Source organism: Muntiacus reevesi, chromosome 3, assembly GCF_963930625.1.
Source record: "Muntiacus reevesi chromosome 3, mMunRee1.1, whole genome shotgun sequence".
NCBI lineage: Eukaryota > Metazoa > Chordata > Mammalia > Artiodactyla > Cervidae > Muntiacus > Muntiacus reevesi.
This window is the reverse complement of record NC_089251.1, coordinates 151,008,247-151,035,240: the sequence shown is the minus strand read 5'-3', so window position 1 is coordinate 151,035,240 and position 26,994 is coordinate 151,008,247. Positions and strand designations below refer to the sequence as shown.

At 37.9% G+C, this 26,994-nt stretch overlaps 1 protein-coding gene and 1 pseudogene across 1 annotated transcript in view; both read right to left on the bottom strand.

Moving 5' to 3' along the window:
* The window catches only part of DNAH7 (dynein axonemal heavy chain 7), a 263,405-nt gene that overhangs the window by 205,233 nt on the left and 31,178 nt on the right, over positions 1 to 26,994 (bottom strand). Inside the window, exons 6-12 of the mRNA XM_065927706.1 lie at positions 16,140 to 16,221; positions 14,510 to 14,690; positions 12,461 to 12,536; positions 10,559 to 10,684; positions 5,240 to 5,359; positions 1,984 to 2,167; positions 1,223 to 1,402 (exon numbers count right to left, since the gene is read on the bottom strand). Coding sequence (XP_065783778.1) covers positions 1,223 to 1,402; positions 1,984 to 2,167; positions 5,240 to 5,359; positions 10,559 to 10,684; positions 12,461 to 12,536; positions 14,510 to 14,690; positions 16,140 to 16,221 — 949 coding nt within the window. The remainder of the gene's footprint in view (positions 1 to 1,222; positions 1,403 to 1,983; positions 2,168 to 5,239; positions 5,360 to 10,558; positions 10,685 to 12,460; positions 12,537 to 14,509; positions 14,691 to 16,139; positions 16,222 to 26,994) is intronic.
* LOC136162835 (succinate dehydrogenase [ubiquinone] iron-sulfur subunit, mitochondrial pseudogene) lies at positions 19,607 to 20,492 on the bottom strand (annotated as a pseudogene).

Here is a 26,994-nt window from a genome sequence, read left to right as displayed (position 1 = left end):
AAACCAAGGCCTCAAAGATGTCCTGCATAAAGTTCTCAGTTGTACAAGGCCATAGGAATAAAGGAAAAGCACTTACAGAAAAACCACCAAGAGCAGGACGCAGATCGGCAAACAGAAGAATAATGAATGCATAACTAAGTATAAGAGACTATCAAAAATGATCAGGCCTAGCTGAAAAAAGAAGTTAATGGGCCCTGAGAAAGTAAAAATAAAAAAGTTAGATCTACGGAAACGATAATATTCTCAAAATGAATAATGTCACAATCACAATGTTAAGTAAAATAAAACAAGTCATGGACTATTTATAAGCTGACTCCACCTATACAACAATATGGGAAAACTAAAAAGAAATTTTTAAAATATGCAATCATGTACTGATAGTAAGTTTATCTTTAAAAATTCAGAATAATAACTACAAAATGCAAGATAGTGAGTCCTTTGCTAGAAGGTAGAAGAACAGAACTATGAACAGGGAAGGGCAACTGAGGCGCAGAGCTTAAAGGTCACAGTCATTGTATAAGTTAGATTGAAGGCATGAAGCTGTTAACTTTATTACTACTTAAAACTTTAAACATTATCCTTAAAACTTTAAACAGCCCTGTACTCTTTTTATGCATGAAATACTCATAAACTATTTAAAAAATAAAAAAGGAAAAAGAAAGCTAATGGTTGGACTTAGGAAACTTGAAAAGCTTTTAAATAAATGAATTTTCAGACATGCTCATTTCATATACTAGATTGCAATAACTACTGTTGAAATATTGTAGTTCAGCAGAATGTTGCTAAATATTTGGCCAAAGAGAGAAGGGAAGTAGGATCTATGATTCGGAAGTAAGGCGACATTGACTATTCCTGGATAAAGGTGTATGAGGAAGGTAATCATTAGAAGCAGTGTTTTGCAAAGCTGGAAAAGCATTTACTAGTGGTCAACAGCATGTAGAAGTGTGACAGAAAATGCTCATTAATAGCTTCAGACCTGATCACAACTTCCCCTTCAGAAAGTTTTCAGCTGAGTTCAATGAAAGACTGGTCTAAGAAACTGGTATTAAAGAGAAGCTAATGGGAAAATAGTATATTTTCAAGCAATACTGCCTTATAAGCCAATGTGATTAAGTCATTTATATTCTGTTAAGCAGAGGATACCAGTCTATACCTTCCAGAAGTTATTTGAAGGAAATACTATCATGCAAATTCAAGCAATCAGAATATCGTTGCTACTTACCCATTTGGAATACAATTTTGTCTCAACTCTTGGCACAAAATTGACAGCCTTAATCATGACATCGTAAACATTTAGAAAGATGTCTACATAATCATTGAAATCAGGTTCAAACTTAATGGTGTCGTTATCAAGAATCAGCCTCATGACAAAACCTGGATGCTCAAAGGCTCTAATGGAATCCTGCAACAAAGAAATTATATAAAGTATACATATTATAAAGTATCCATAAATATGCATATCAATTGTGAGAGACTCAGGGTGGCCCTGGTCCAAGTTAGAATACAGCCTTCCTCTCGTGGCCTAGACAGGCAGCCCAAGCAGGAGCTGAGCCAGAAAATATAAGAGCCATTCCCAGCCAGACCTGCGGGTATCTACTATAGGGTCAAGATGCCAGAGAAAGGAAGATGCGTACAGCAGTGAGCCTCTAGCATCATGCAAGAAGGAGCCCAAGAGGAGAATATTCAAATTCCAGACTGCTCACCCTGTTTCAGGACCTTCTTACAGAAAGAAAAGACTTGTTTGAAGAAACCTTCCCCAGTCATCATGACCCAAACTTCCCAATGATGGGAATTTTCACTAATTCCCATTAACCTCACTAATATAATAGCAAAAATAATAATAATATGTTCTAAAACAGATAAGTGTGATAGGTCTAAATATATACTTTCTGATCTCTCACTGGTAAAAGTTATAATTATCCACTCTGAAGGAACTGAGAATAAGTTGGTAAGTGAATACTGGTATGACTGAATCTTACTTACTGGGGGTTGTGCAATTAAGTCTGTGAAATCTTGCATGGAAACCAAAGCGAGCTCCTGCAGCTGCAAAGTCATAAGCGTAGCAGCGCAGTTGAAAAAAGATTCCATTTTGGCACTGCTCTCACCAGTTGGCAATAGTTTTTTTTTATTACCTTGGTAATAAATATTCTGCACTTCTGGAAACCACCTTCAAAGAACAAAAGACTTTTAAAACTTAATACTTTCAGTGAATTACTTCTCTTACATTAACAGTAACTTCTGAACATCCATAGGTCTTCATAGAGAGGTATATTGCCAAGTGACATTATCCACCTTCTGAAATGTAAGTGCTAGCATATTTCATCCCTCCTAAGAAATTTTAATCATAGACAATGGAAAATGGCCCAATGACATGATGCTGTGATAAAAACGTAACTTGAACTCCATGTATGACACTCTTTGGATATTATAAAAATTATCTTTACTGGATATTACAAGGATGGATTTGTCAATTTAAAGCTAAAATGTGAGTAACATTAAATCAAGGGAGGCCTTTTTTGGTTCAACCCACTTGGTATTTTATGCTATTCTATTTCACAATGTTAGTTGAAAACAAGATACAAAACAACCAAATCAAGTATGTTCTTTTCTTATCCTCCTTAATGAGAAATTCTAAAAGAGTGACTGATTTAAAACAAGTTTCAAATATATATTCATCCTTGTAATAAAAGGGAAACAACGAATTTCATATTCACAGACACATTGTGATAAGTCAAGTTTTCAGTTTAGAAAACCACGGTCCAACACTAAAATTAAGGAATATTTGTACCTCTTTTATAAGATAGAATTTTTAAGCAGTCAATATAAGTTCAGGAATTACCTGAATGCTCCAAGAGAGATCAAAGTTTTAAATATATGTATTTGTCCCTTTAACAAATACATGTTTTGCGCCTCTGTGCTAGGGACAGTGTGTCGGGAGATATGAAAAATATGACATAATCCTTTATCTTTTAGAATAAGGAAGGCAACGTGTCATAGCAGAAAAGCAGCTACATTTGAAATCAAAGGATAGAGATATATTTTCTACTTAAGTAATAGAAAAGAGTTTTATAGTGAAGAGGGCAATTCCTCTAAAGAATAGATAAAAATGAAGTGAAAAAGACCTTGAGAAAAGGATCTGAAGTAGAAGATATGAAAAACAGGTGGGAAAGGTAGTGCTAATATATCTAATCATTTTGCTATCCGTAACAGAGCCAACCGATTATAAAATAGGAATAAGTAAGTGGGGGAAAGTATGCAGGACTTTGCAGAACTTGGGAGTTAAACACAAGAACTTGGGACAGGCTCATGCTCTTGGGAGCTAAACACAAGAACTTGGGACAAACTTGGGCTCTATGAATAAACAGCATATCCTTCTGCAATGGGGCACGACTGCTAAAGCAACAGGTAAAGAGGCAAGGAGAGAGAGCAAAGCCAGATACAGCAGATACTAAGGTGACAGAGAAGTTTCCAGTAGCTCAGGCAAGAGATGAAGAGAAGTGAAATGTATCTCAACAAAAAAAGAATAGTTACAGATACACTGAATATGGCTGGAGGCAGGCTGGGGATGGTGAGAATGTTGATGATGAGTAAAAGAGATAGAAAAAGTAAAAAAACTTATCAACTTGGCCTGGGAATGGTCCAGAAAAAGAAGAATGGCAGGTCTGGAATAAAGAGTAAATACTGTTATGGAAATGGTGAAAATCAGGTTCTGACATTTCATTCAGCTGGAGATATACAGCAGAAATTTTATGAGGGACACAGAGCTCAGAAAACATAAGCTCTTAAGACAGCTAAGAGAGAAGAAATCATGAAACTGTTGAGAATATAGAGAAGAAAAATGAAAGCAAATACCTGCACAGACTCTACGCTTAGAGAAGATAGTAAGATTAAGTAGGGTCAGAAAAAGAGATCAAAAAAGAAACAGACACAGAGGCACAGAACAGAGACTTAGAGAAGGCAGCTTAGAGACCTACAGCAACTGCTGAGTTGAAGAGGAGGATGAGGATGAAGAAGACATGAGGGTCTGGCATAGATGTCATAACTAATCATTTGCTAATTGTTTCTCCACTGTGGCAAGCTGATGTTCTGCCTTTCAGCCATGATAAAACACATTCTGGCTCCCTATTTAAAGTATGGTCAGAGCGTTCTTCCCTCAGAATCAATTACGCAGCATCAAGAGATACAGTTAATCAATCTAAATCTTTCAGCAAAATAATTCAATAAAGGCTTATCCTCTACTCTTTGCTTTGACATCCAGTCTACTAAAATTTGCAGTGGAAATGTATTCCTGGGGTAGAACCCCAAAGTTATAGAATAAGTTATATTTATTTTTATTCTGTGCTTATGAGGTCATATCCTTCTCTGCAATTAATTATGAAGTTTCATTCTACACTTCTCTATTTTTTATAAGAAATAAATACTAATACTATATAAAAGTCAAAAGTTCTTTCAAGTAATATCAAACAAAGAATTTGCTTCTAATGTATTAGTCAAGGAAAAACATAAAGGAAAGATTTAGCTGTAAGCTGTTAAAAGATACCTTTCTAAGCACCGTTCAGAAATCATAAAACCAAGCTGGAGTTTCATGTCCCCTGTTATCTTAAATGTGATCCAATTTTTATGTTCTATTTGCAATAACTTAATGACCTCTAACAGAGACAATTTTCCTGTACTGTTTCAGAACATATTATCTGGCACCAGTATCAATAATTATCATATGTGGCTATTGCATTTTGAAGGGCCAAATCAAAATTCTGTTTAATTCTCATTTGATAGGTCTAACCTCCCAGTACAACTGTAAACTCCTTTAAAGAATACTTTCCCCTATAATCATCTTTAAATTCTTCTTCATCCTCCATCCAAAGTCAAGAGGTAATAGGCATATTACCTTGCATGTATTCATAGCAGACTCAAATAAATATCTGGAGAATGATTAGTTGATGATCATACTCCCCCCCAACTCGTGTTATCCAACCCTACCCTCAGAGGAGAGGGTAGAAACAAGACATTGAAAAAAAAATCAATTATAACCATCTCAGTTTCTATACTAGCTATGCTGCATAGAACATCTGGATAGACATCACAGAGCAAGGCAGTTAAAGACATCATATTTAACTCTCAATCAGAAATGATTACAAACTTGTTAAAATGAGATTTTCTGAAAGCAGTTAAACTATAGTAGCTCAATCATCACATTTTAAAATGTATGTTTTTAGTACATGAAATTTCAAAACTTTACATTTTCAGTAGAGTCTCTTTGGCAGATTCCATGTGTTTCATGACAATTGTCTGAAAAGTTGACAGCTCCAATGCATCCTGACGATTGTGAAATTCTTCTATATCAACTAACCGTAACTTTCTGCAAGAGATGTCAATGAACAGTGATTTACGTATGTGTAGCTTTTTATGGTATTTGATATTTTGCTAATTGGTTGTTCCCTTCTCAAAAACAATATTCCTAGGTTTTATCACTAAAATTTGTGTTTCATAAAAATATTCTAGAACATAAAATATTTTAATTTTAAAATAATATAACTAAATTCAACAGGAACACAGTTTGATATTATGAAAGAGTGCTATACAATAGAAGGATGTAATAACTGAAATTTCATGGATAGTTAGACTGACTTTTTCTTCAAACTAGAATAATTATAACAGGAAAAGAGGTAGGGCTCAAAGCTTACAAGGTCCACTCCTAAAACAAAAACTGTACCCATTCTGAAAAGAGAGCAATCCTGGATATTGGGAAGCCATGAGGTGAGGGAGTTATCACACCTAATTATGACCCAGTGTATAAAAAAATATTTTGAACTTGTGTGGTTTTTATTTTATTTTATTTTTCAGAAAACTGTGTTTACTTCAGCCAATAGTTTTCAGTTCTGAATACAACACTATGATCCTTGTTACAAACATGCTTCACTCGAGAATTTTCTCTAGCACATTAAAGAGCAATAGTTCCTATTAGTATCATTGTTATTCACCTCAATTTAACTACAGATTACTTTCCTAAAGAAATTGCTTTTCAATTTCCACATGATCAAATGTTTTCTATGTTATCTGAAAGGTAGTAAACACTATTAAAACATTACATTTAATTTTTGCTTAAAGATCAATATAAAATGCTGGTTAGTAAATAAAACACGTTTCACATGTATTTGGATTCCTTTCACAAGTGGAAGTCCATCTCCTAGGTTATAATGAGTTCAGAACATGACATCAGTGATATATTATGCACCGAGTCGGTATAGCCATTGCTGAAGAATCACTGGTAATGCATTATTCTGGACAACTGAGCAGTGCAAAGCAAAGTTTTACATAAAATATTTCTAAAATGTAGCATGACAGCACATACTAAACATAATCTGCTCTCTTTAGGCTCCTAGCTCAACATTTCAATGTGACTTTCTGCTTTAAAGCTGCAGCTATGAGCCAGGGTGCAGGTGCATGCCACATGAAGCAGCCCTGAATAAGGGCAGTTGCCAGGGCAGGAGCCCTGGAATCCACTGTACCACTGAGCAACCAGGCCAATTTCCCTGCACTTCCTTGGTGCTTGATTTAGAGACAATCCTAAGCACAGGGCACCCATCTTTTCTGTTTTGAGACTGACAGGCTTTTACAAAAGTTTTATAGAACTTTTCCCATGAAATCCCTGATAACGTCTCCTATTTGGTCAAAAGGCTGAAATGTTAAGAAGATGGGAAAAATACTACCAGACATTGGTCCTACTTTCTCAGGACAATTCCTAAAACAATCTAGGAGTAGAACAATAGCTTTAATCACTGGGGTAAGACTACAGAAAGAGTCAGGAAAAAAAAAAAAAGATACTCAACAAATAACAGTCCCAAATCACCCCGACTGAACGTCAGGTTCTTCTCTGAACTCTTCCTATCCTTTACCTGCTGCAAGCAAGCAGATGTCAATTTTTGGACTCAGCAGTCAGTCATGGATCCCTCCCATCCTCACACCTGCCACTTGATGCCCATCACAGTCTGAAACCTACCGTGATCCTAGGATCCATCACTGATTTCAGGCACAAGGGCCTTCAGCAGTCTTGACCCAACACTCTGCACTTAACATCAAGTCAGTCTCTGACTTTGATTTCTGGTTCTCAAAGCGAATCTCACTTCTTACTGGGCCCAAGTTGCCTCTTCAATGACACTCCAAGTGCTCACGTGCCTTGCTTGCTCCATGAATTTAGAAACACGGTCTGCTCTTGCCAGTTATCCTCCTTTGTTGCATCCGAAGTAGCACACCCTCGGCAGTGCTCTGCACTTGCTTTCTTCACTTGCTAAGACATCCTGGAGACCTTGTCACAGCACGCTGATGCTGTCCTCACTTGAATTTCATGGCTGTATTCCAGTGTGTGACTCTACCATCACTTACCGAACCAGTCTGCTGTCAAAGGTTACTTGGCCGTTTCCAGGCTTATCCTCTTAACACCTGGCACAATCAAGAACCCTGAATCTCTATCACTTGCTATATTTTTCAGGTTTTATCTGTAAGCTAATTTCCCAGAAATGAGATCACTGGATTCAAGTGTAAATGAATTCATAATTTTGATAGATATGACCAGATTCCCCTCAAAAGGGTGCCCATTTCTCCAAGCTTCACTGACAATGCATGATGTTAATATATTGGAATTTTGTCAATCCAATGGAAAATAGAATGATATCTCAATGTAGTTGTTATTTCAATCTCTGCATTTCTCTTATTGTGAGTTAGTTTAAGCACCTTTTTAAGCACCCTTAATTTAAAGGGTAATCAAGTTGTATCCTCTTTGAGTACTGTACAGTAAATTAATCCATGGTGTTCTAGCAATATTTTATTGGACTCACCTTGGTCAAACCAAAATTCAAAAAATCCACTTATCTTTTCTTTGACATACTCTGATTTCTACTGTAGTTTCTATGATAATTTCCATACTAATATATATACTGTATATATGTGTGTCCGCCTACATACACCATTTTTCAAGCAAAAATACCTGGGTGCTATGTAGGTTTTTTACTACATTATGCATACCATTTTTGACATTAAGTGGGTTTTATAAGCCTAAGTACTGAATGACATGAATTTGCACATTTTCATCTAGAGAGCATCCCTTTGGGGTCCCACATTCAGGCATTCTAGAGTCATTCCGATGATCTTCTGCATTACCATTCCCAACTCACCCCTAACTCATGGCTATGCAGAGCGTGTATGCTTAGGCTCTCAGTTCTCCCACTGAGTGGGTAGCCATTCCCTTTTCCAGGGGATCTTCCCAACCCAGGGATCAAATGCAGGTCTCCTGCACTACAGGCAGATTCTTTACTGTCTTGAGCCACCAGACGGGTCACACGGAGATGGCCTATCTTTTCAGGACCTGCTGAGATTCTGGGCAGACCGAGAGTAAGATGCCCTGCGTGTCCAATGCTGGCTTCTGCTTGGAGGACCAGCACTCTGACGGCCCAGCCCACTCTCACTGTTCTCACGGAGTGGCCACGACTCACACCCACAGAGGCGGCACAGGAGTCAGCCGGGCCCGCTTCCCACCCACAGGCCACAGGGCTCCTCTCCCACTCATCCCTGCCCCAGCTGCGGCACTAACGTCTCCACCACTACAGCCCTGAACGCTCATTCTGGACGCACACACTGTTTACTGCTTTCTCATCTCAGCTTCCTTGTTTTCACTTCTTCCCCTTCCTCCTCTGATTTTGTCTCTTGCCTCCTGACACCATGTAACAGACAAAGTCTAGCCCTTTATGGACAATGTCAGGCAATGGTGCTCATCCTCCCGTGTCCAGCCCAGGGTATGCTGGCAGCTCCATCTGTGAACCGGTATTTTAAAACAGAACAAAAACCACACTGTGGTAGTGTTTTGAAAATGTACTGCTGCATATAAACACCCTTTGTGAAAGCAATATACTATATTGTATGATCTTATCATTGCATACAAAATCAGATCACAGGCCTTAGATATCTGAGTACCGGTACCCAAAAGGAAGGAATGAGAAAAGCGCAGGGCAGGGAGATGGCCTCTTCCTATCCCTACAGGACAAATTCAAAACGACAAATAAATCCACATCACACAGCGCGAAGCTGAAAGGATGTCATTTCTAGCAGTTAAGTAGTCTCACTGACAAACACCAGTTTTATGCTCTGTATGTGTATACATGTGTGTGGTCACACATACACATTTGGCTACATGAGCTCAGAGCAAAAAATGAGAAGATGCCCCACTAATGGTTATCACGTCTTTCGCTGGGTTGGTGGAAAGAAGGGAAGCCATGAGGAAAAGAAAGTCCAGGTTGGTGAAGTCAGGTAAAGTAAAGAAAAAGAACATTGCACTTAAAAAGCGTATATCACATTTGTGTAGTCATATATAGTTACATACATACCCGTACAAAGAGATTAAATTAAAATTTGTTAAATAAGGAAGAAAGGGAAAGAGGAACAAAGGGAGGGTGAGGAGGGGCCTCAGACCCTGCAAACCCACGTTCATCTCACAGGTGGGAAATGGGGAGCCTCTGAGGAGAGGGTGGCAGAGCTGGGGTGATTCTGGGTGCCTTGGCTTCCTGGTTAGGGTCAGGTGCTCCTGTGTGCTAAGGACCCCCGCTTCGGAAGGAATTCAGAGAAGCTGGTCCGCGAAGCCTCCCAGTGTATGTCCAGGGGGCTTCCCGGAACGGAAGCGAGAGCTGCATTTCTGCAGCACGCAGAGCTCTCAGCTCTCCCTTTGCTGGTCTGCAGGAGGCGAGACAATGTGCTCATTATTGTGCCCTCGTAACAACACCTGCTATTAAGAACCAAGAGACCCTGGAGAGCAGATCGCAAGTAAACTCTGGCGGCTTTGGCTGGGAGGGTGAGACAAGGTTCTCGGACCACCCTGGAGACCTGGGGGCCGTGTCCTCTAGACAGAGATCCACCCGGGTTTTGAGAGGTCTTCTTTGAGAAAAATAATATAAAACTATATTACTTTTGCATATTTTATAAATACATATGCCCACGTGTGCCTATTGCTAGGATGCCCCCCAGTGCCTCAGAAGGGATGGCACAAGGGAAGCACAGGAAGCTGGAGCTTCTAAACTGTGAGGGAAACTGTCCTCAGCCCGAGGGCCAAGGCCTTCAGCACCACAGTGCCCACCAGTGCTCACACTATGACATCTCCCACACGGAGATGTATAATCTCCAACAGTTGCCCAGAAACTTCACCTCATGCCAGTCACATGGGCAGTAATTCCTAGGTCTCTGAACAATACAGATTACTGCAGCAGCTAATGTTCCATGGGATTTAAAACAAGGCCTGGCAATTCAGTCCTTTAACTATGACTACCCCTTAAAATAAATGTGGTAATTGGGTGGGGGGTGGGGAAGGGAGAACTGGATTAGAGATGATGGTGATGCTCAATTATTACTCTATGTAATTCTATCTTATTTACAACCATGCTTAAACACTTAGGCTAAATTTGCCAGAATTTTAAAATTCATAGTTAAAATAATAAATGAAATAAGACAGAATAGCTTTCATCTCTGTTAAAAAACAAACAACAAAAAAAACTTCAATAAGGCCAGAAATACTTACTTAAAAGTACTGTGCCACAAATCTAGCACCGACAACATTGTAGGGTTCATTGCATTCAAGTGATCCCGAATATAACTGCTTGCAGCTAAAAATGATCTCCTCCAAGGCTTTGGAAGAATTTCCATCCTGAAAACAGAGAAAATATTTCATTATCTTCTTTAAAAGTCAAAGAATATTATAATATTTAAAATGCTTTTTGAGTAATACTTTTTTGAGTTTAATTTAAATTATCCCTCATGGTAACAATAAAACATGTTATGTAATTATGCTTTAAAGTATATAAAAGTCATACTTATTATGGTTTAGTATACTTTCTAACGCATACAAAATTAGATTTGAATTTTTATCATATGAGGACTTTTTTCTCTAAATGCTTAATCTGATGGAGTCCACAAATAACTAACAGTAATTAAGCAGAAAAGAATAGCTAGCTATGTTTTATGTACATCTTCAAAGATTTTTTTAAAAGGAAACATTTAAACATTTTATACCCCTATGGTTTTTAAAACATTGTAAGAATATAGTCTAGCCTGGAAATCTCCTTAAATTTCACCTCTGACTTAAAGGTCATTACAAAATCAGGAATACTAACATTCTATTTAAAGACATGTATTCTGTAACTGATAGCTAGATGGTAAAGAATCTGCCTGCAATGCAGGAGACCAGGGTTCAACCACTGGGCTGGGAAGATCCGCTGGAGAAGGAAATGACAACCCACTCCAGTATTCTTGCTTAGACAATTCTATAGACAGAGGAGCTTGACAGGCTATAGTTCATGGAGCCGTAAAGAGTCAGACACAAGACAGAGGGTTTAATAATAATATTTTGTAACTCCTCCAACTTGAATACTCATCTTTTATATATTAAAGATGGGCCATCTTCATCTTTCAGAGTGTATTTAAACATTTATATTTTATGCCTGTAATTTTTTTTTTACTCATTAATTTTAAACATTTAGTCTTGTTGTAATATATAGTAAGTCTAATTCAGTTTGTCATTTGTGGCCATATCACCTTTATAATCACAAAAGATAGTTTTTGTCTTTACCTGGGAGAAAAATATTCTCCACAGAAAAGATATTGACTCTTTTTTTAGTTGTTAAGATAAATGATTTGGGGCAATTTTAAATGATATAAAAGAAACAAAGCAAAATTGAAGTGGTTACTTAATCACATAAGTTCTGTTCAAACTATTTAAGAAATGTATTCTTAAATGTTAATTATTTTAGGGAAAATATATAGCAAGTGAATTTTCATATTATGCATTCTCTATTTTAATCCATGTAATAAAATGAAATATGTTTTATAGTTGCACATTTTCTGTAATGTTCCCAGTGTGTTTTGAGGCATTGAAACTACCATTGAGCTTTTACGTCCACATAGTATCTGAAGCCCATGCTTGGAGCTGTGGAAATACAAAGATCTGTATCAAGTTCTTTCACCAGCATACTTATATTTTAACCACATAGGCATTCATCCGTCAGTACGCCTGCTTGCCTATCCACTTATCCAACAATTTGCAAACATAATGTGTTGTGTTTAGTCGTGTCTGACTCCTTACAACCCCATGAACTATGGCCTGCCAGGTTCCTCTGTCCATAGGATTTTCCAGGCAAGAATACTGGAGTGGGTGGCCATTTCCTCCTCCATGGGGTCTTCACGACCCAGGGATGGAATCCCTGTCTCCTGCATTGGTAGGCAGATTCTTTACCACTGAGCCACCTGGGAAGCCCAAACATAACATATTAGGGCTTACATACATAAAGATAGTACAATCACTTGTATAAATGAAGTACACAAATTATAAACATATATATGAGAAAATATAACCAGTGTATAAAGACATCCACACGCACAGAGATGATCACAAAGTCAATATTCTTAGAGAAAATTGATTGCTTACTCAGCACGATGGGGTGGAAGTTCTTCTACCTTTTTGTCATCTTCCTTTTCTCTAGGATCTTTCAAAACAAAATCAACTAAAAGAAAATTGAAAAGTTCCAATCAACAATCTTATAGTAATTACAGTATTTCCCAAACAACTGCAAAACTAACTCCTTTAAAATTGTTTACATTAAGCTTTTTAAAATAATGAGCAATTTGTGTATTTAAGAACACGAGAGATTTTTAAATTTTTTATGAGAAAACCCATGATATCTGTGTCTTTGAGAGTGTATGTACTCTTTCTTAATGATGTCCCATTCTTTCAATTGAAAATCACTGCTTACATTGTATTGGTTTTGCCATACATTGATTTGAATCCGCCATGGGTGTACATGTGTTCCCCATCCTGAACCCCCCTCCCACCACCCTCCCCATCCCATCCCTCTGAGTCATCCCAGTGCACCAGCCCCGAGCATTCTGTCTCATGCATGGAACCTGGGCTGGCGATTCGTTTCACATATGATAATTTACATGTTTCAATGCCATTCTCCCATATCATCCCGCCCTCGCCCTCTCCCACAGAGTCCAAAAGATTGTTCAATACATCACTGCTTTTAATATTACATTTGCCTTTTGAGCTATGTATCACTGAAAGTAGTCTTACTGAAAGTCAACAGTACAGAGCAGCAGTTTCCTTCACTGAAGAAAGATAAATATTGCTCTGTTCTCTTGAATTGCTTAAGAGCATAGAACTATCTTGTTAAGAAGTCAGTTAAGTGAGCTCCTTCTGCTTCTGTGGTCCTTAATTAAGTTAATTTTATTCTTCCTACTTTTCTTTCAAGATGCTCTTTCTAAAATGCAAATATGTTATTTCCTCTCTGTTTAAAATCTTTCAGTGGCTCTCCTTTACCCTCAAATGCTTTTAAGAAGTTGCCTTTTAAGGCCCTTAATATTCTGTCCTCTTCCTGAAATGCACCCTTTTCTCGAGCCATCAGAAGGGCTTGCAAGCCTGGAAGAGCCTTTCACTTTTGTCTACTACCATTTCCACCATTTCCTAGGCCATGCATGTTTCCTAGTAGCTGTTCATCCTTCATGACTCCGTTCAGGTACCCCTGAGTCCTTCCTAACAAGTCAGACATGACCTCTTCTCCCTTGGAGCATGTTCTCGATTCCTCTCCTCACTGTACTTGCTCCTCTGCTTCATCATTTAGTAATCTGTCCATCCCTCTTATTACATTATGAACTCTTCAGGGGCAAGAATTTGGCTCTTTACATGACCAAGACACTCAACAGCAGTCTTAAATGCAATGAATGGTCTCCTCCCTGAAGGGTTCCCAGACCATTTCAAAGCAATATGATCTCTCCCACTCTGACACAGAGTCAGTCATATCAGGCTTACAACCACAAACAACTAGAGAACCTTTTAAAAAAAAAGCATAGATATCAAAGACCTGCCTCCAGAGGTTTTAGTTCAGATGGTCCAGAAATGAGCATTTTTTAAATGATGCTGATTATTAGTCAGTCTTAGAGTCTATTGGTTTATACCATGAGCCAGTAAAAGGGTTAGATTGCTAGTATTTTCAACTTGTGAGCCACAAGATCTCTATCATAACTACTCAGTCTCTTATGGTACAAAAGCAGCTATAGACAATATGCAAATGAATGTGTGTAGCTGTGTTTCAGCAAAACTTTATTTACAAAAACAGGAAGTGGGCCAAATTGGGCCTGTGAGCTGTAGTTTGCTAACCTCTGATCCATTGCAATAATTTTGTAATTGATCACACTCTATGATATCAGTAATATTAATACTAATTAACATTAAAATTTTCAGTTATGTTCTTTGTTGAGGGGATATACCCCTACAAATAGAAAGACTGTTTTGAAATTTTTTTGCTACATTTTATTAATGAAATTTGCCTGAGACCTGAAGCAATATAACAGCAAAACAATAAACAGCATAATAAATATAATAAATAGCTTCAAGTATAGATGTCAACTTCAAACTTTTAAAAATTTATCTTTAATATGACACATTCAAATCTTAAAGCAAAGAGAAACACTGATTTACCTATGGATTTTTTTACACTAAGAAGATAATCTTCTCTCATTTCATCAGACAATGCAAGTATGCTGTTAGTGAGGACTTTCAGATGCTGGGGGACTAAATTCAATACATGCTCCAGCCAAGAATCTTCCATTGGTGCTACATGGTCCGTATCAATTCCATGGTGGATATAATAGTAGTATCTCTATAGAAAAGGGAGCGAGAAATGGAGATGGATTTAGTACTATAATGGGTTTCCCTAGTGGTTCAGATGGTAAAGAATCCGCCAGCAATGCAGGATACCTGGGTTCATTCCCTGGGTTGGGAAGATCCCCTGAGAAGGGAATGGTCACCCACTCTTGCTGGAGAACCCCATGGATAGAGGAGTCTGGTGGGCTACAGTCCCTGGGGTCACAAAGAGTCAGACATGACTGAGCAACTAACACTTTCACTATAGTACTATAATAAGAGAAGTATTTATCAAAAATAAAACTACTGAGCAAAATTAAAGTTTTAGAACAAAGAAGTTACAAATTATAAAAAATTATCTTCTGCAATTCGTATTGCCATTATTTGTGTGTGCTGTGTTTATTCATTCAGTTGAATCCAACTCTTCAGGATCCCATGGACTGTAACCTGCCAGGCTTCTCTGTTCATGGGATTCTCCAGGTAAGAATACTGGAGCAGGTTGCCATTTTCTGCTCCCGGGGATCTTCCCGACCCAGGGATCCAACCCACTTTCCTTGTGTCCCCTGCATGGCAGGCAGGTTTTTTTTATCACTGTGCCACCTGGGAAGCCCTGGTATTATTTGATCTCTCCTATATTAAAAAGATGATTTTTATTTCAGGAAAATCAAAGCTCTTATCTTAATTCATAACTATGTTATGAAACATGAAGTTCGATTACTAAATATGTAATGTACTAAACAGAAGCCATGTGGAAGTAGAATTGTGTGAAAATGGCTTTAGGAACCTTGTATTATTGACAATCAGAAGTAGATATTAAAAGCTGTAAGTGAATCAATATTCCCTATTCATTAATCTCAGAGATATTATACCATAGGATTTATGAAATTTCCAATTGGCCTATTAGTAGTCCATACCATAATTTTACAAATGATGTTAAATGTGTGCATGAGAAATTCATTTTAAGATGTGACAGTATTTCTCTCATAACAGACATTTAACTTCAATGTATTTTTACAAGCTTTTACAAGTCACTTAGAAAAGAATTCAAATATTAAAATACTTTCAAATTAGCAATGTTAAAGTCTTTGATATTTACCTTTTAAAAATTTTATATTTGAAATCCTTGAAGAATCACTTTTTCTAAAGTAAGCTGATATGGTTTGTGAAATGTACATTATATAACTAAGATAATTTCTCATAGAATAAAGACATGGAAAAGCTATGCATGATGAGGCTAGCTTTAACATAGGAACAAAGAGACTTGAGATACTCTGTGGTCTTAGGAGACAAGGGAGAGTATGATTTCCTCCATTCATCCAACAGAGCAATTTTATAGAACTTCATATTTACTTCTACATTCACATAATTCCATAAGGAAGAAGTGCAGAATAATCTCAAAAGCATAAAAGCACCTTCAAGGGCTTCCTTTACTTTTAATTATACTGACAAAGAAATATCTTATTACCAAGATGTCTTTCTCTATTGCAGAAGTGGTTAGTTTTGGAAGTGTGCTTTCATCAGGAGTCGCTGAGGCAGCATCTTGTTGCCTAAGAAAATGACAAACACACTATTCAAATGTATACAAAGGTCAGTTAGAACATATATCAATAGATTTATCAGACTGTAGTCCATAAAAATAAGAAAAATACATTATTAAACATTTTTAAAATAGTAAAACATTTACTTGGTACCATATTCCTCCCAGATTACTTTCTCTTTATTCATAGACACACACCCAGATATACTGGAAGTGATTGATTTGAATTATCTAAAGCAGATGCCACATCCTTTTTGATAAGCTTTATTCATTCTTCTTCACTGGTCCAAAATCATCTCTCTCCTGAAATTTTATAGAAATGTTCTTGCATTATTCTTGAAACATGTATAACTATTTATAAGTAAGGTTTAGAAAAGCACGGATGGGAAAGGTTTTGAGTATAGTTTCTTCCAAAGACCATTTCTCCGATTTCTAGGGCACATTAAAAGTTAGCAACAAGTGACATAGAAGTTCATATGCTCCTATGTGTTTATTATTGACTATTCATACAATACTGTAATGTTTCTAGGTATAATTTACTTCAAAATCTGCACCAGATATGATCCACATTTTGCAACTTCCTATGGAGAAGGCAATGACACCCCACTCCAGTACTCTTCCCTGGAAAATCCCATGGATGGGGGAGCCTGGTGGGCTGCGGTCCATGGGGTCGCTAAGAGTCGGACACGACTAAGCGACTTCACTTTGACTTTTCACTTTCACACATTGGAGAGGGAAATGGCAGCCCACTCCAGTGTTCCTGCCTGGAGAATCCCAGGGACGGGGGAGCCTGGTGGGCTGCTATCTATGGGATTGCACAGAGTCAGACACGACTGAAGTGACTTAGCAGCAGCAGCATGGGGCTCCTATGTTCACATCTTCAAAGAAATAAAGTCTTCTCAAACAGCTTACCCTCTTTATCATTGATTGTATCATGCTCCAGATCCCAACTTCATCTGGGATGGATACAGGTTAGTGACAGTGTAATAAAATAATTTTTCCCACTAACTGTCCAGTGAATGGAGACTGGAGGTTTATTGAATATCTGTCTTAAATACCATACCAAAGTAGGTACCCAGAATGGATCTTCTGACTTATTTTGTCTTTTGAAAAACTAGGAATCCACTATTCTGTGAGCTTTACACTTACTCTTTTCAATTAAATGGACCAGAGGAAAGAATCAAGGCAATGTCTCAAGCAGTGTATCACGTCATGTCTCAGTTTAATTCAGTACGTAGTAGATTTAGGAATGAAATCTGCCTAGGAGACTCCTGAAAAAGGTCTAGACGCAGTCAACAGGTACCAAGGAAGGAAATGAATACAAAGGCTAAGAACAAGGAAGTTATCTGAACAGCTTTATGCCAGCAAATTAGACAATTTAAATTAAAAGAACCTAAATCTTTTAGGATTTAGGATTTTTGTCTTTTAAGACAACGTATTAAATGTTTATCAAATGAGAATAAGTCTATGAAAGGAGTGGTAAGAGATCATCAAGATATTCTGTGGTTGGAAAGAGAAGGGTTATTTTAACTGCAAAAGAAACCAACTTATTATTTTGGTGTTTGCATAGTAAAAAGATACTACTGACCATCATGTTCTTCAGGAATCAGGACATCTGGGCTCAGATTTTGCCACTATAAAGTATATGACCTTAATAACTGGGTTGTTTTTCTTTTTCATGGCAGAAATGCTTATCTTATCTAATTTGCTGAATCCTGACACTCAAACTTCATCCTCTGTGAGAGTAACATGGACCTAAAAGGATGCATCGAGGTTGGGAGAGGGAGGAGATAGGAGGCTGGGGCAAAAGAGAGGCTGCAGAAATTCTTGCCATCAGAATGAAGATCCTTTCAGCTCTAACACTCTATGACTCTATTTTTCTGTGGCCACAGGCAAAAATTCTGCTCACTGGGAACAATAATAGAAGCTCTTTACTGATCACCTAGTCAGGCCCTAAATAGTTCCACATATATTATCTCTAAATCATAAGCCTACTGTTACAGGGCACAGTGATATAAATATTCCCACTGTGCAGATGAAGAAACAATGTCAAAGAGATTAAATATCTTCCCCTTTACACATCATTAATTAAATATAAAAACAAGGATTTGATTATCCATAGGTACTTCTACACTGCCACGCTCTTTCCATCAAAACAACATCCCTTTCAGAAATAAATCAGTCAATGCTAGAAACACTATTCCTGGTTAAAGGGAAAATATGATGTATTTTATTTTGCAAAAATGAAAGAACTAAATTGATATTTTTTTCTCTTTATTAATAGAGATTTTTGGTTCAAGATAGTAACACAAACATCTATTTTTCCAAGTTTTTCTGTGAAAATGGTAGTAATGTTAGCCCATGATTGTGAAGCAACTAGAGGGTCATCAGTTGAGGAATTATTTCAACCAATTTCCGGAACATGAAAAGAAGACAGAGAATAGATGAAACAATTTAAAACACCACAGACAGTAACTCATGCAGGAGAGATTGAAATCTGCCTCAGAGACTCCCGGAAAACGTCTGGACTTGCAGTCAACAGGTACCAAGGGAGGAAATGAGCACAAAGGCTAAGAACAAGGAAGTTATCTGAACAGCTTTATGTCAGCAAATGAGGCAATTTAAATAAAAAGAAAATATTCCTAAAAGGCTAAAAAGTACTAAACATGATTCAAGAAAAAATAGAAAATATGATGAGATCTACATCAAGTGAGCTAATTGAATTAGTAAGTAATAATCTTTTTACAAAGAAAAGTGCAGGTCCAGATGGTCTCACTAATAAGTTCTATCAAATAGGTAAGGGACAACTAATACCAATTCTACACAAATTCATTTGGAAAACAGAGTAGTTGGAAACACTTCCCAGCTCATTTTAGGAAGCCAGTAGTGCTCTGATACCAAAGCCAAAGACATCACAAGATAAGTACAGTAACATATTATTCATTTGCAGACTTGAAAATCCTTAAAATTTTAACAAATGTATAAAAGGGGTTACATAAAAATAAATAACGATGAAGTTAAAAGAAATGCAAGATTTCTTTAACATATACAAAGCAACTAATGTAAAGGAAACAGTGTCAGACTTTATATTTTGGTGGCTCCAAAATCACTGCAGACGGTGAGGGCAGCCACGAAATTAAAAGATGCTTGCTCCTTGGGAGAAAAGTTATGACCAACCTAGACAGCATATTAAAAAGCAGAGACATTACTCTGCCAACAAAGGTCCATCTAGTCAAAGTTATGGTTTTTCCAGTGGTCATGTATGGATGAGAGAGTTGGAGCATAACGAAGGCTGGGCACCGAAGAATTGATGCTTTTGAACTGTGGTGTTGGAGAAGACTTTTTTTTTTTTAATTTCTTAGACTGTTTATTGTGCATGTTGTATTTGTGGGAAATCACGACTTCTGAAGGAACTCGGAGGTCAGCTGCACTCTGAGTCGGCTGCAGCGTGAGCACAGTTGAGCAGAAGCTTGCTTCTCTTTATAGGTTGCCATCATCTTCTAGATTTCAGCAACAACTTTCCCAGGATTCAGTCCCTTAGGGCAGGTCCGCGTGCAGTTCATGACAGCGTGGCATCGGTACAGAGAGAAGGGGTCCTGCCGCTCGGCCAGGCGCTCCTCGTGAAGTCGTCTCCGGAGTGGATCATCCAGCGACAGGCCTGCATGAGGACGCGGGGCCCAGGTGCTTGTCTCCGCTCCACCGGCAGCTCGGGCAGCCGGTACCGCAGCAGGCGCAGAGAATACACTCAGAGCCCGTCCAATTTCTCACGGTCTTCTATGGGCTGCAGACACTGCTCCTTGCCTCCCTGGGACTCACCCTTCTTCTTTAAGTAAGGCTCGATGGACTTCTACTGAGCACAGAAGTTGCTCAAATCAGCAACAATATCCTTTATCACATACATATGTGGCAGAGAGTAGATTGTGGTAACTTTGTTGAGGTTGGTGTCGATCCTGTGGGTACCCGCCAGAGTGTTGCCTCCGTTGATGTTCATGGCAGAGGAGCTGCAGATGCCTTCTCTGCACGATCTTCGGAAGGTCAAGGTAGAATCAATTTCATTCTTAATCTTGATTAAACCATCCAACACCATAGGACCACAGTTATTCAAATCAATCTCATAAGTCTGCATGTGAGGTTTGTCTCCAGTCTTGTCTGGGTCCCATCGATTGATGGCAAATTTCTTGATTCGTGGTGCTGTGGCTGCAGCGTCTGGGCCCCACTGCAGGCCTGCTGGCGGGCCCCACCGAGAGCTGCGGCCAGGAAGAGAGCGACCACCGCCACCATCTTGGCTCCTGGAAAAGACTCTTGAGAGTCCCTTGGACTCAAGGAGATCCAACCAGTCCATCCTAGAGGAGATCAGTCCTGGGTGTTCATTAGAAGGACTGATGCTGAAACTGAAACTCCCATACTTTGGCCACTTCATGTGAAGAGCTGACTCACTGGAAAAGACCCTGATGCTGGGAAAGACTTAAGGCAAGAGGAGAAGGGGACGACAGAGAATGAGATGGTTGGATATCACCGACTCAATGGACATGTGTTTGAGCAAACTCTGAGAGAGTGAAGGACAGGGAAGCCTGGCATGCTGCAGTGCCTGGGGTCACAGAGTGACTGAACTGAACTGCCATATTTAAAAAATAACAAAAATCAAATGATCATCACGGTGGACATCAAAAAAGCATTTGACAAAAATCCAGCACCCACTCATGACAAAACCTCACAACAAACTACCTTAATCTAATAAAGAATATCTTAAAAATCTACATTTAACATGCTACATAAATGTGAATGACTGAATGCTTTCCCCATAACATTTGAAATTTCACTGTCACAAGTTTTATTGAACAATGTACTAAAAGATCTACCAAGAGCAAAATGGAAAGAGAAAGAAAAGAAAAATATCTACACTGAAAATGAAGAAATAAATCTATATTTGCAGAGAACACGATTCATATGTAGGAAATCCTAACGAATCTTTTTAAAAGCTCCAGAACTAGTAACTAGTAAGGTCTCATGATACAAAATTCACAAGCATTTTTTCTGTATACTGACAAAGAACAACCAGAAAATGAAATTAAATAACTTCAGTCACATCAAAAAGATAAGTACTTAAGAATAAGTTTTTTAAAGTCTAAGATTTGTACATTAAAAATATAAGACACTATTGAGAGCATTTAAATAAAATCTAAGTTAATAGAGGGAAACAACATGTTCATGGACTGGAAGGCTCAATATTATTGGAAATGGCAATTCTCTCAAAATTGATTTATAAATTCAATACAATGTCTACTATATCTCAGTAAGCTTTTATTTTTTATAAAAAAGGTGACAAGCTGATATTAAAGTGTACATACATGGAAATGCAAAAGGCCTAGAATAGCCAAAAGAGAATTCTGTGGAACTAAACTACCTGATTTCAAAACTTAATATAAAGCCATAGAGATCAAGACAACATGATAGCAGTGTAAATACAGACAGTTGAAGGGAAACAGAAACCTATATATAGTCAAATGATTTTTGACAAAGGTGCCAAGGTAATTTAATGAAAACTGTCTTTTCAACCAATGGGGCTGAAACATTTGGATACTGATACACAAAAAATAAAAAAATAAAAGAACCTTAATCCTTACCTCATAACATAGACAATGAAATAAAGCATACATATAAATGTGAGAGCCAAAACTAAAACCAGAGTCAACCTAAACCTTCTAAGAAAACATAATATTTACAATCTTGTGATAGGAAAAGGTTCTTAGATATGACTTTAAAAGAATGAACTATTTTTAAAAAATCAATAAATCAAGCTTCAAACTTTAAACTTTTGCTGTTTTTAAAAATTCCATTAGGAAAATTAAAAGATAAGCCATAGACTGGAAGAAAATAGTTTCAAAGGATATATCTGATAAAGAACTTCCATAGAAAATATATAAAAAACTCTTACAATGCAATAATCAAACAACCGATTTTTTTAAATGGGCAAAAAGTTTAAAATTGAAAAATAAAGGTTTAAACTGACAATTCCCCAAAGAAATTATGTGAATGCCAAACAACTACAAAAGAGATGTCCATCGTTATTGGTCATTAGAGACATACAACTAAAAGCCATGATAAGATACAACAGTACATTTACTGGAATGACAAAACAAAAGATGAAGCATGGGCAAAACTGTGGAAAGATTAGATTCATTCTTATGGGAATGTAAAATAGTATGATGATTTGCAAAAGAAAATTTAGAATTGTCTCAATTTAAACATACACCTCTACAACTAGGTATCTACCCAGAAGTGAAAACATACGTCCATGAAAAGACTTGCATGCAAAGTCTTTGGGGCCATCATTTATAATGGCCCCAAACAATAAACAAGATGGGTTTCAAATACATACTATACAATTCCATTTATGTGAAGTTTTAGGAAAGATAAAACTACAGAGATAGAAAGCAGATCAATGATTGCCTGGGGCAACCAGTGGTAGAGAGGATTAATTGAAATGGGCAAAAGGGAATTTATGGATGACAGAAGTATTCTAAAAGTGGATTTTGGTGAAGGTTGTACAACAATACAAATTTACTAAAATTCATTCATTGTACATTCAATATGGGTGAGTTTAATGGTGTATAAATTATATCTTAATAAAGCTGTGTTTTTTAAAGCCTATATAGAAGACTATGAAAATATAACATTCAAGGGGGAAAAAAAAAGGGAAAAGACAAACTGACAGTACAAACACAGATTGCAAAGTAATAACGAATAAAGCAACACAGGCTTCTCATCAACAATAATACATGCCATCATGTGGATATAGAAAATAATGTGTTGTGTAAATAAAATTTGCTGAGTAAAACTTAAGGATTCTTATTTAAAAAAAAGATATATCAGGTGATAGTTGTGCTAAATTGACTGTAGAAATTCTTTCACAATGTTTATTAAGTCATCACATCATACACTTTAATTTTATTTGTCAGTAAAGCTAGGGGAGTCTTCCCTCATAGCTCAGTTGGTAAAGAATCTGTCTGCAATGCAGGAGACCCAGGTTCAATTCCTGGATTGGGAAGGTCCCCTGGAGAAGGAAACGGCAGCCCACCCCAGTACTCTTGCCTGGAGAATCCCATGGACAGAGGAGCCTGGCAGGCTACTGTTCATGGGGTGCAAGAGTCGGACATGACTTAGCAACTAAACCACCACCACCAAATGGGGAAAATGTTAATATTTTTCATTAATATTTTTCAATCTAATGTTTTCCAGATTTGTAGGGGAAAATTACTATTATCCTTTAACTCTGCAGCCAGCTTACTCATCATTTCAAGAGAAAGGCAAAATTAGTAGAGACCTTTATAAAGTGGAAGTCTTAGGTTTACTCTCTACAGATTCTCACTGGAAGAGCTACTAAGGGATGGACTTCAGCAAAAAAGAAAATGAACCTAGAGGTAAGAAGCAGAATGCAAAGACTATTTTCTAAAAAATTAGAAAACATGTTAGTGAATCTAAGTGAGTATTAACTTGAGAAAAAAAAAAGAGTATGGGGAATTTAAGGACTTGGTAAAACTAAAATATTTTAGAAATACTGGTAGAAATAAAATAAACAATCACATGAAAAATGAAAGGAAAGTTCAGAGCTAAGCTAAAGCACTCCAAAGTCCTTTCACATTATTCAGTGAGAAAATGAATCAAATGCATTTTAAACTTAAGAAAATATAAATTACAATGTGTGTGTGCATGTGTGTATGCAATTGTGCAGTTGTGTCAGAGTCTTGTGACCCCATGGACTATAGCCTGCCAGGCTCCTCTGTCCATGGGATTATTTCCCAGGCACGTGTACTAGAGTGGGTTGCCGTTTCCTCCTCCAGAGGATCTTCTGGAACTTCAGGGATCAAACCTGCATCTCCTGCATTAGCAGCTGGATTCTTTACCAATGTGCCACTTGGGAAGCCCCCTATAAATCATAACACATGGTTTCAAATGCCAGGGTAACCACTAAAACAATAAAAATACATTTTATAACTTTTAAGACAATAGGAAGAAAGGAAGAAGATGGAAAATTCAATTCAATAGAAATAATAAAAAAGATTAAATAAGGCAACATATAGTAAATAGAAAATATAAAATAAGCTGTTAGAATTAAGTCTACATATGTAGGAATACCAATAACTAATAATGGGATTAAACATGCTACTGAAGTCCAGAAACTCAGACTGAATTGTAATTAGTCCACCTTACCTGCCTCCTGAGAAACCCATAGAAAGGTCAAGAAGCAACAGTTAGAACTGGACATGGACAACAGACCAGTTCCAAATTGGGAAAGGAGTACATTAAGGCTGTGTATTGTCACCCCACTTATTTAACTTATATGCAGAGTTCATCACGTAAAACACCAGCCTGGATGAAACACAAGCTGGAATCAAGATTGCCTGGAGAAATATCAACAACCTCAGATAAGCAGATGACACCACCCTAATGGCAGAAAGCAAAAAGGAACTAAAGAATCTCTTGATGAAGATGAAAGAGGAGACTGAAAAAGCTGGCTTAAAACTCAACTTTCAAAAAATTAAGATCATGGCATCTGGTCCCATCACTTCATAGCAAAGAGATAGGTGAAAAAATGGAAACAGTGACAGACTTTATTTTCTTGGGCTCCAAGAGGACTGCAGAGGGTGACTAAAGCCATGAAATTAAAAGACACTTGCTCCTTGGAAGAAAAGCTATGACAAACTTAGACAGCATATTAAAAAGCACAGATATCACTTCGCTGACAAAGGACTGTCTAAAAACTATGATTTTTCCATAGTCATGTACAGATTTCACATCTGGACCCTAAAGAAGGCTGAGCACTGAAGAATAGATGCTTTCAAACTGTGGTGTTGGAAAAGACTCTTGAGTCCCTTGGACAGCAAGGAGATCCAACCAGCCAATCCTAAAGGAAATCAATCCTGAATATTCATTGGAAGGACTGATGCTGAAGCTTCGATACTTTGGCCACCTGATGCAAAGAATTGACTCATTGGAAAAGACCCTGATGCTGGGAGAGATTGAGGGCAAAAGAGGGCAACAGAGGATGAGATGGTTGGATGTCATTACTTACTCAATGGACATGAGTTTTATGATTAAAAAGAAACTTCTTTTTCTTAAAACTCAGCAGAAAAGATAATCTGAAAAATCTCCCCATACAATTCTATAAATATTGAATAATATGTCACAAAGTTCCTTTGAATGCATAGCCAAGTTCTCAAGGAAAAAGGAAATACTCAGGAGGAAAAACCCACTCCAGTACTCTTTCCTGGAGAATCCCATGGACAGAGGAGCCTGGTGGGCTACAGTCCATGGGGTCGCTAAGAGTCAGACACGACTGAGGGATTTCAGTTTGACTTTTCACTTTCGTGCATTGGAGAAGGAAATGGCAACCCACTCCAGTATTCTTGCCTGGAGAATCCCAGGGACAGAGGAGCCTGTTGGGCTGCTGTCTATGGGGTCGCCCAGAGTTGGACGTGACTGATATGACTTAGCAGCAGCAGCAGGAGGAGGAAAAAGATGGAATGATAAGGAAGAGAACACCCAAGCCCTGCGGTTATGGCTGCCCTTGTGGGGTAGAGCTTTGAATTTTAGTGTATATGTGGGTCAGGAGATGATTTTGTAGGCAAGAGTTAAATGGCAAATTCAAACTCACAACTCTATATAAAGCTAAAATCCCAAATGGGCTCTATCTTCAACCAGGGGAGGACCAAAAATGACAGACACAGGAACATAGTTTCAAAAAGACCATCTGTTTTGACCAGGACACTGGGAAGTGAAAGAGTCACTTCTAAGAATTTGTAACCAGAGGCCCAGCCATCCATGGCTTGAAGTGTTGATTTTACAGTTTGTGTGGTCTGAGAGAGCTCACCTGAAAATAAGTGGTATAAGTGGGCCAAGCTGGGAATGCCCGGTGGGACCTGGCAAAAGCCAACTCCTAGCCACTCCACAGAGGCTCCTGCTCCGGGCCCCTAACTGCACAGGGGCCCACACAACTGCCTTCCCTTTGTAGCATACAGTGACCACTGCCCTCCCCTCAGGATGCTTATCCAGCCAGTAAGATGGCTCATGGAGACAGGAAAACGGGGCTCTCCTGTGAGTGACTTAATGTAATGTGTCACTAAACTCTGTTCACAAATAGCAACGTGTGCACCCTGAAAGTCATACTTAAAGAAAGGGGCTACTGAAGAACTAGCACCAAGCAATGAAAAAAAACAACAGGCAGAGAGGAACTGGCAACTTGCATCTGCACTGCACTCCGTAAACAGATCTGCACTTCAGACTGGGCAAGCCCGGCCCCAACCATGCCACTGATGATTTCACCCCAGTTCCTTCCTTCTCTGCACAAAAAGATCTACAACTACAGGGAACTCACCACACCACCTGAAGAGAGAAGATGGGGAAAAAACTGCCCTAAATCTTCCACCAACCACCATACCTACACCCAGAAAGCCCATTCTCTCAACCAATATCAAGTATTAATATTGACCCCTGATGGAAGAAATTTTCACATATTGAGGTTCAGGTAAGTCATTCTGGCTTATACATGATTTGGCCTGAACTTCATGCTAACTCGAACAGCCTGTCTTACGACCTATCAAACATGCCTTGTACATCTGTTTTAACCATTAAAGAGAAGACTGAATTTCATTAAAGAGAAGAATGAATTTAAAAATCTAAATGGAGTAACTGTGTTTCAGGCATTTAAAACTAAGCCAGCTGGCTGTGGTTTCAGACATATTCCCACATAACTGAGGACCTATATTCTCTGAACTGTTATCAA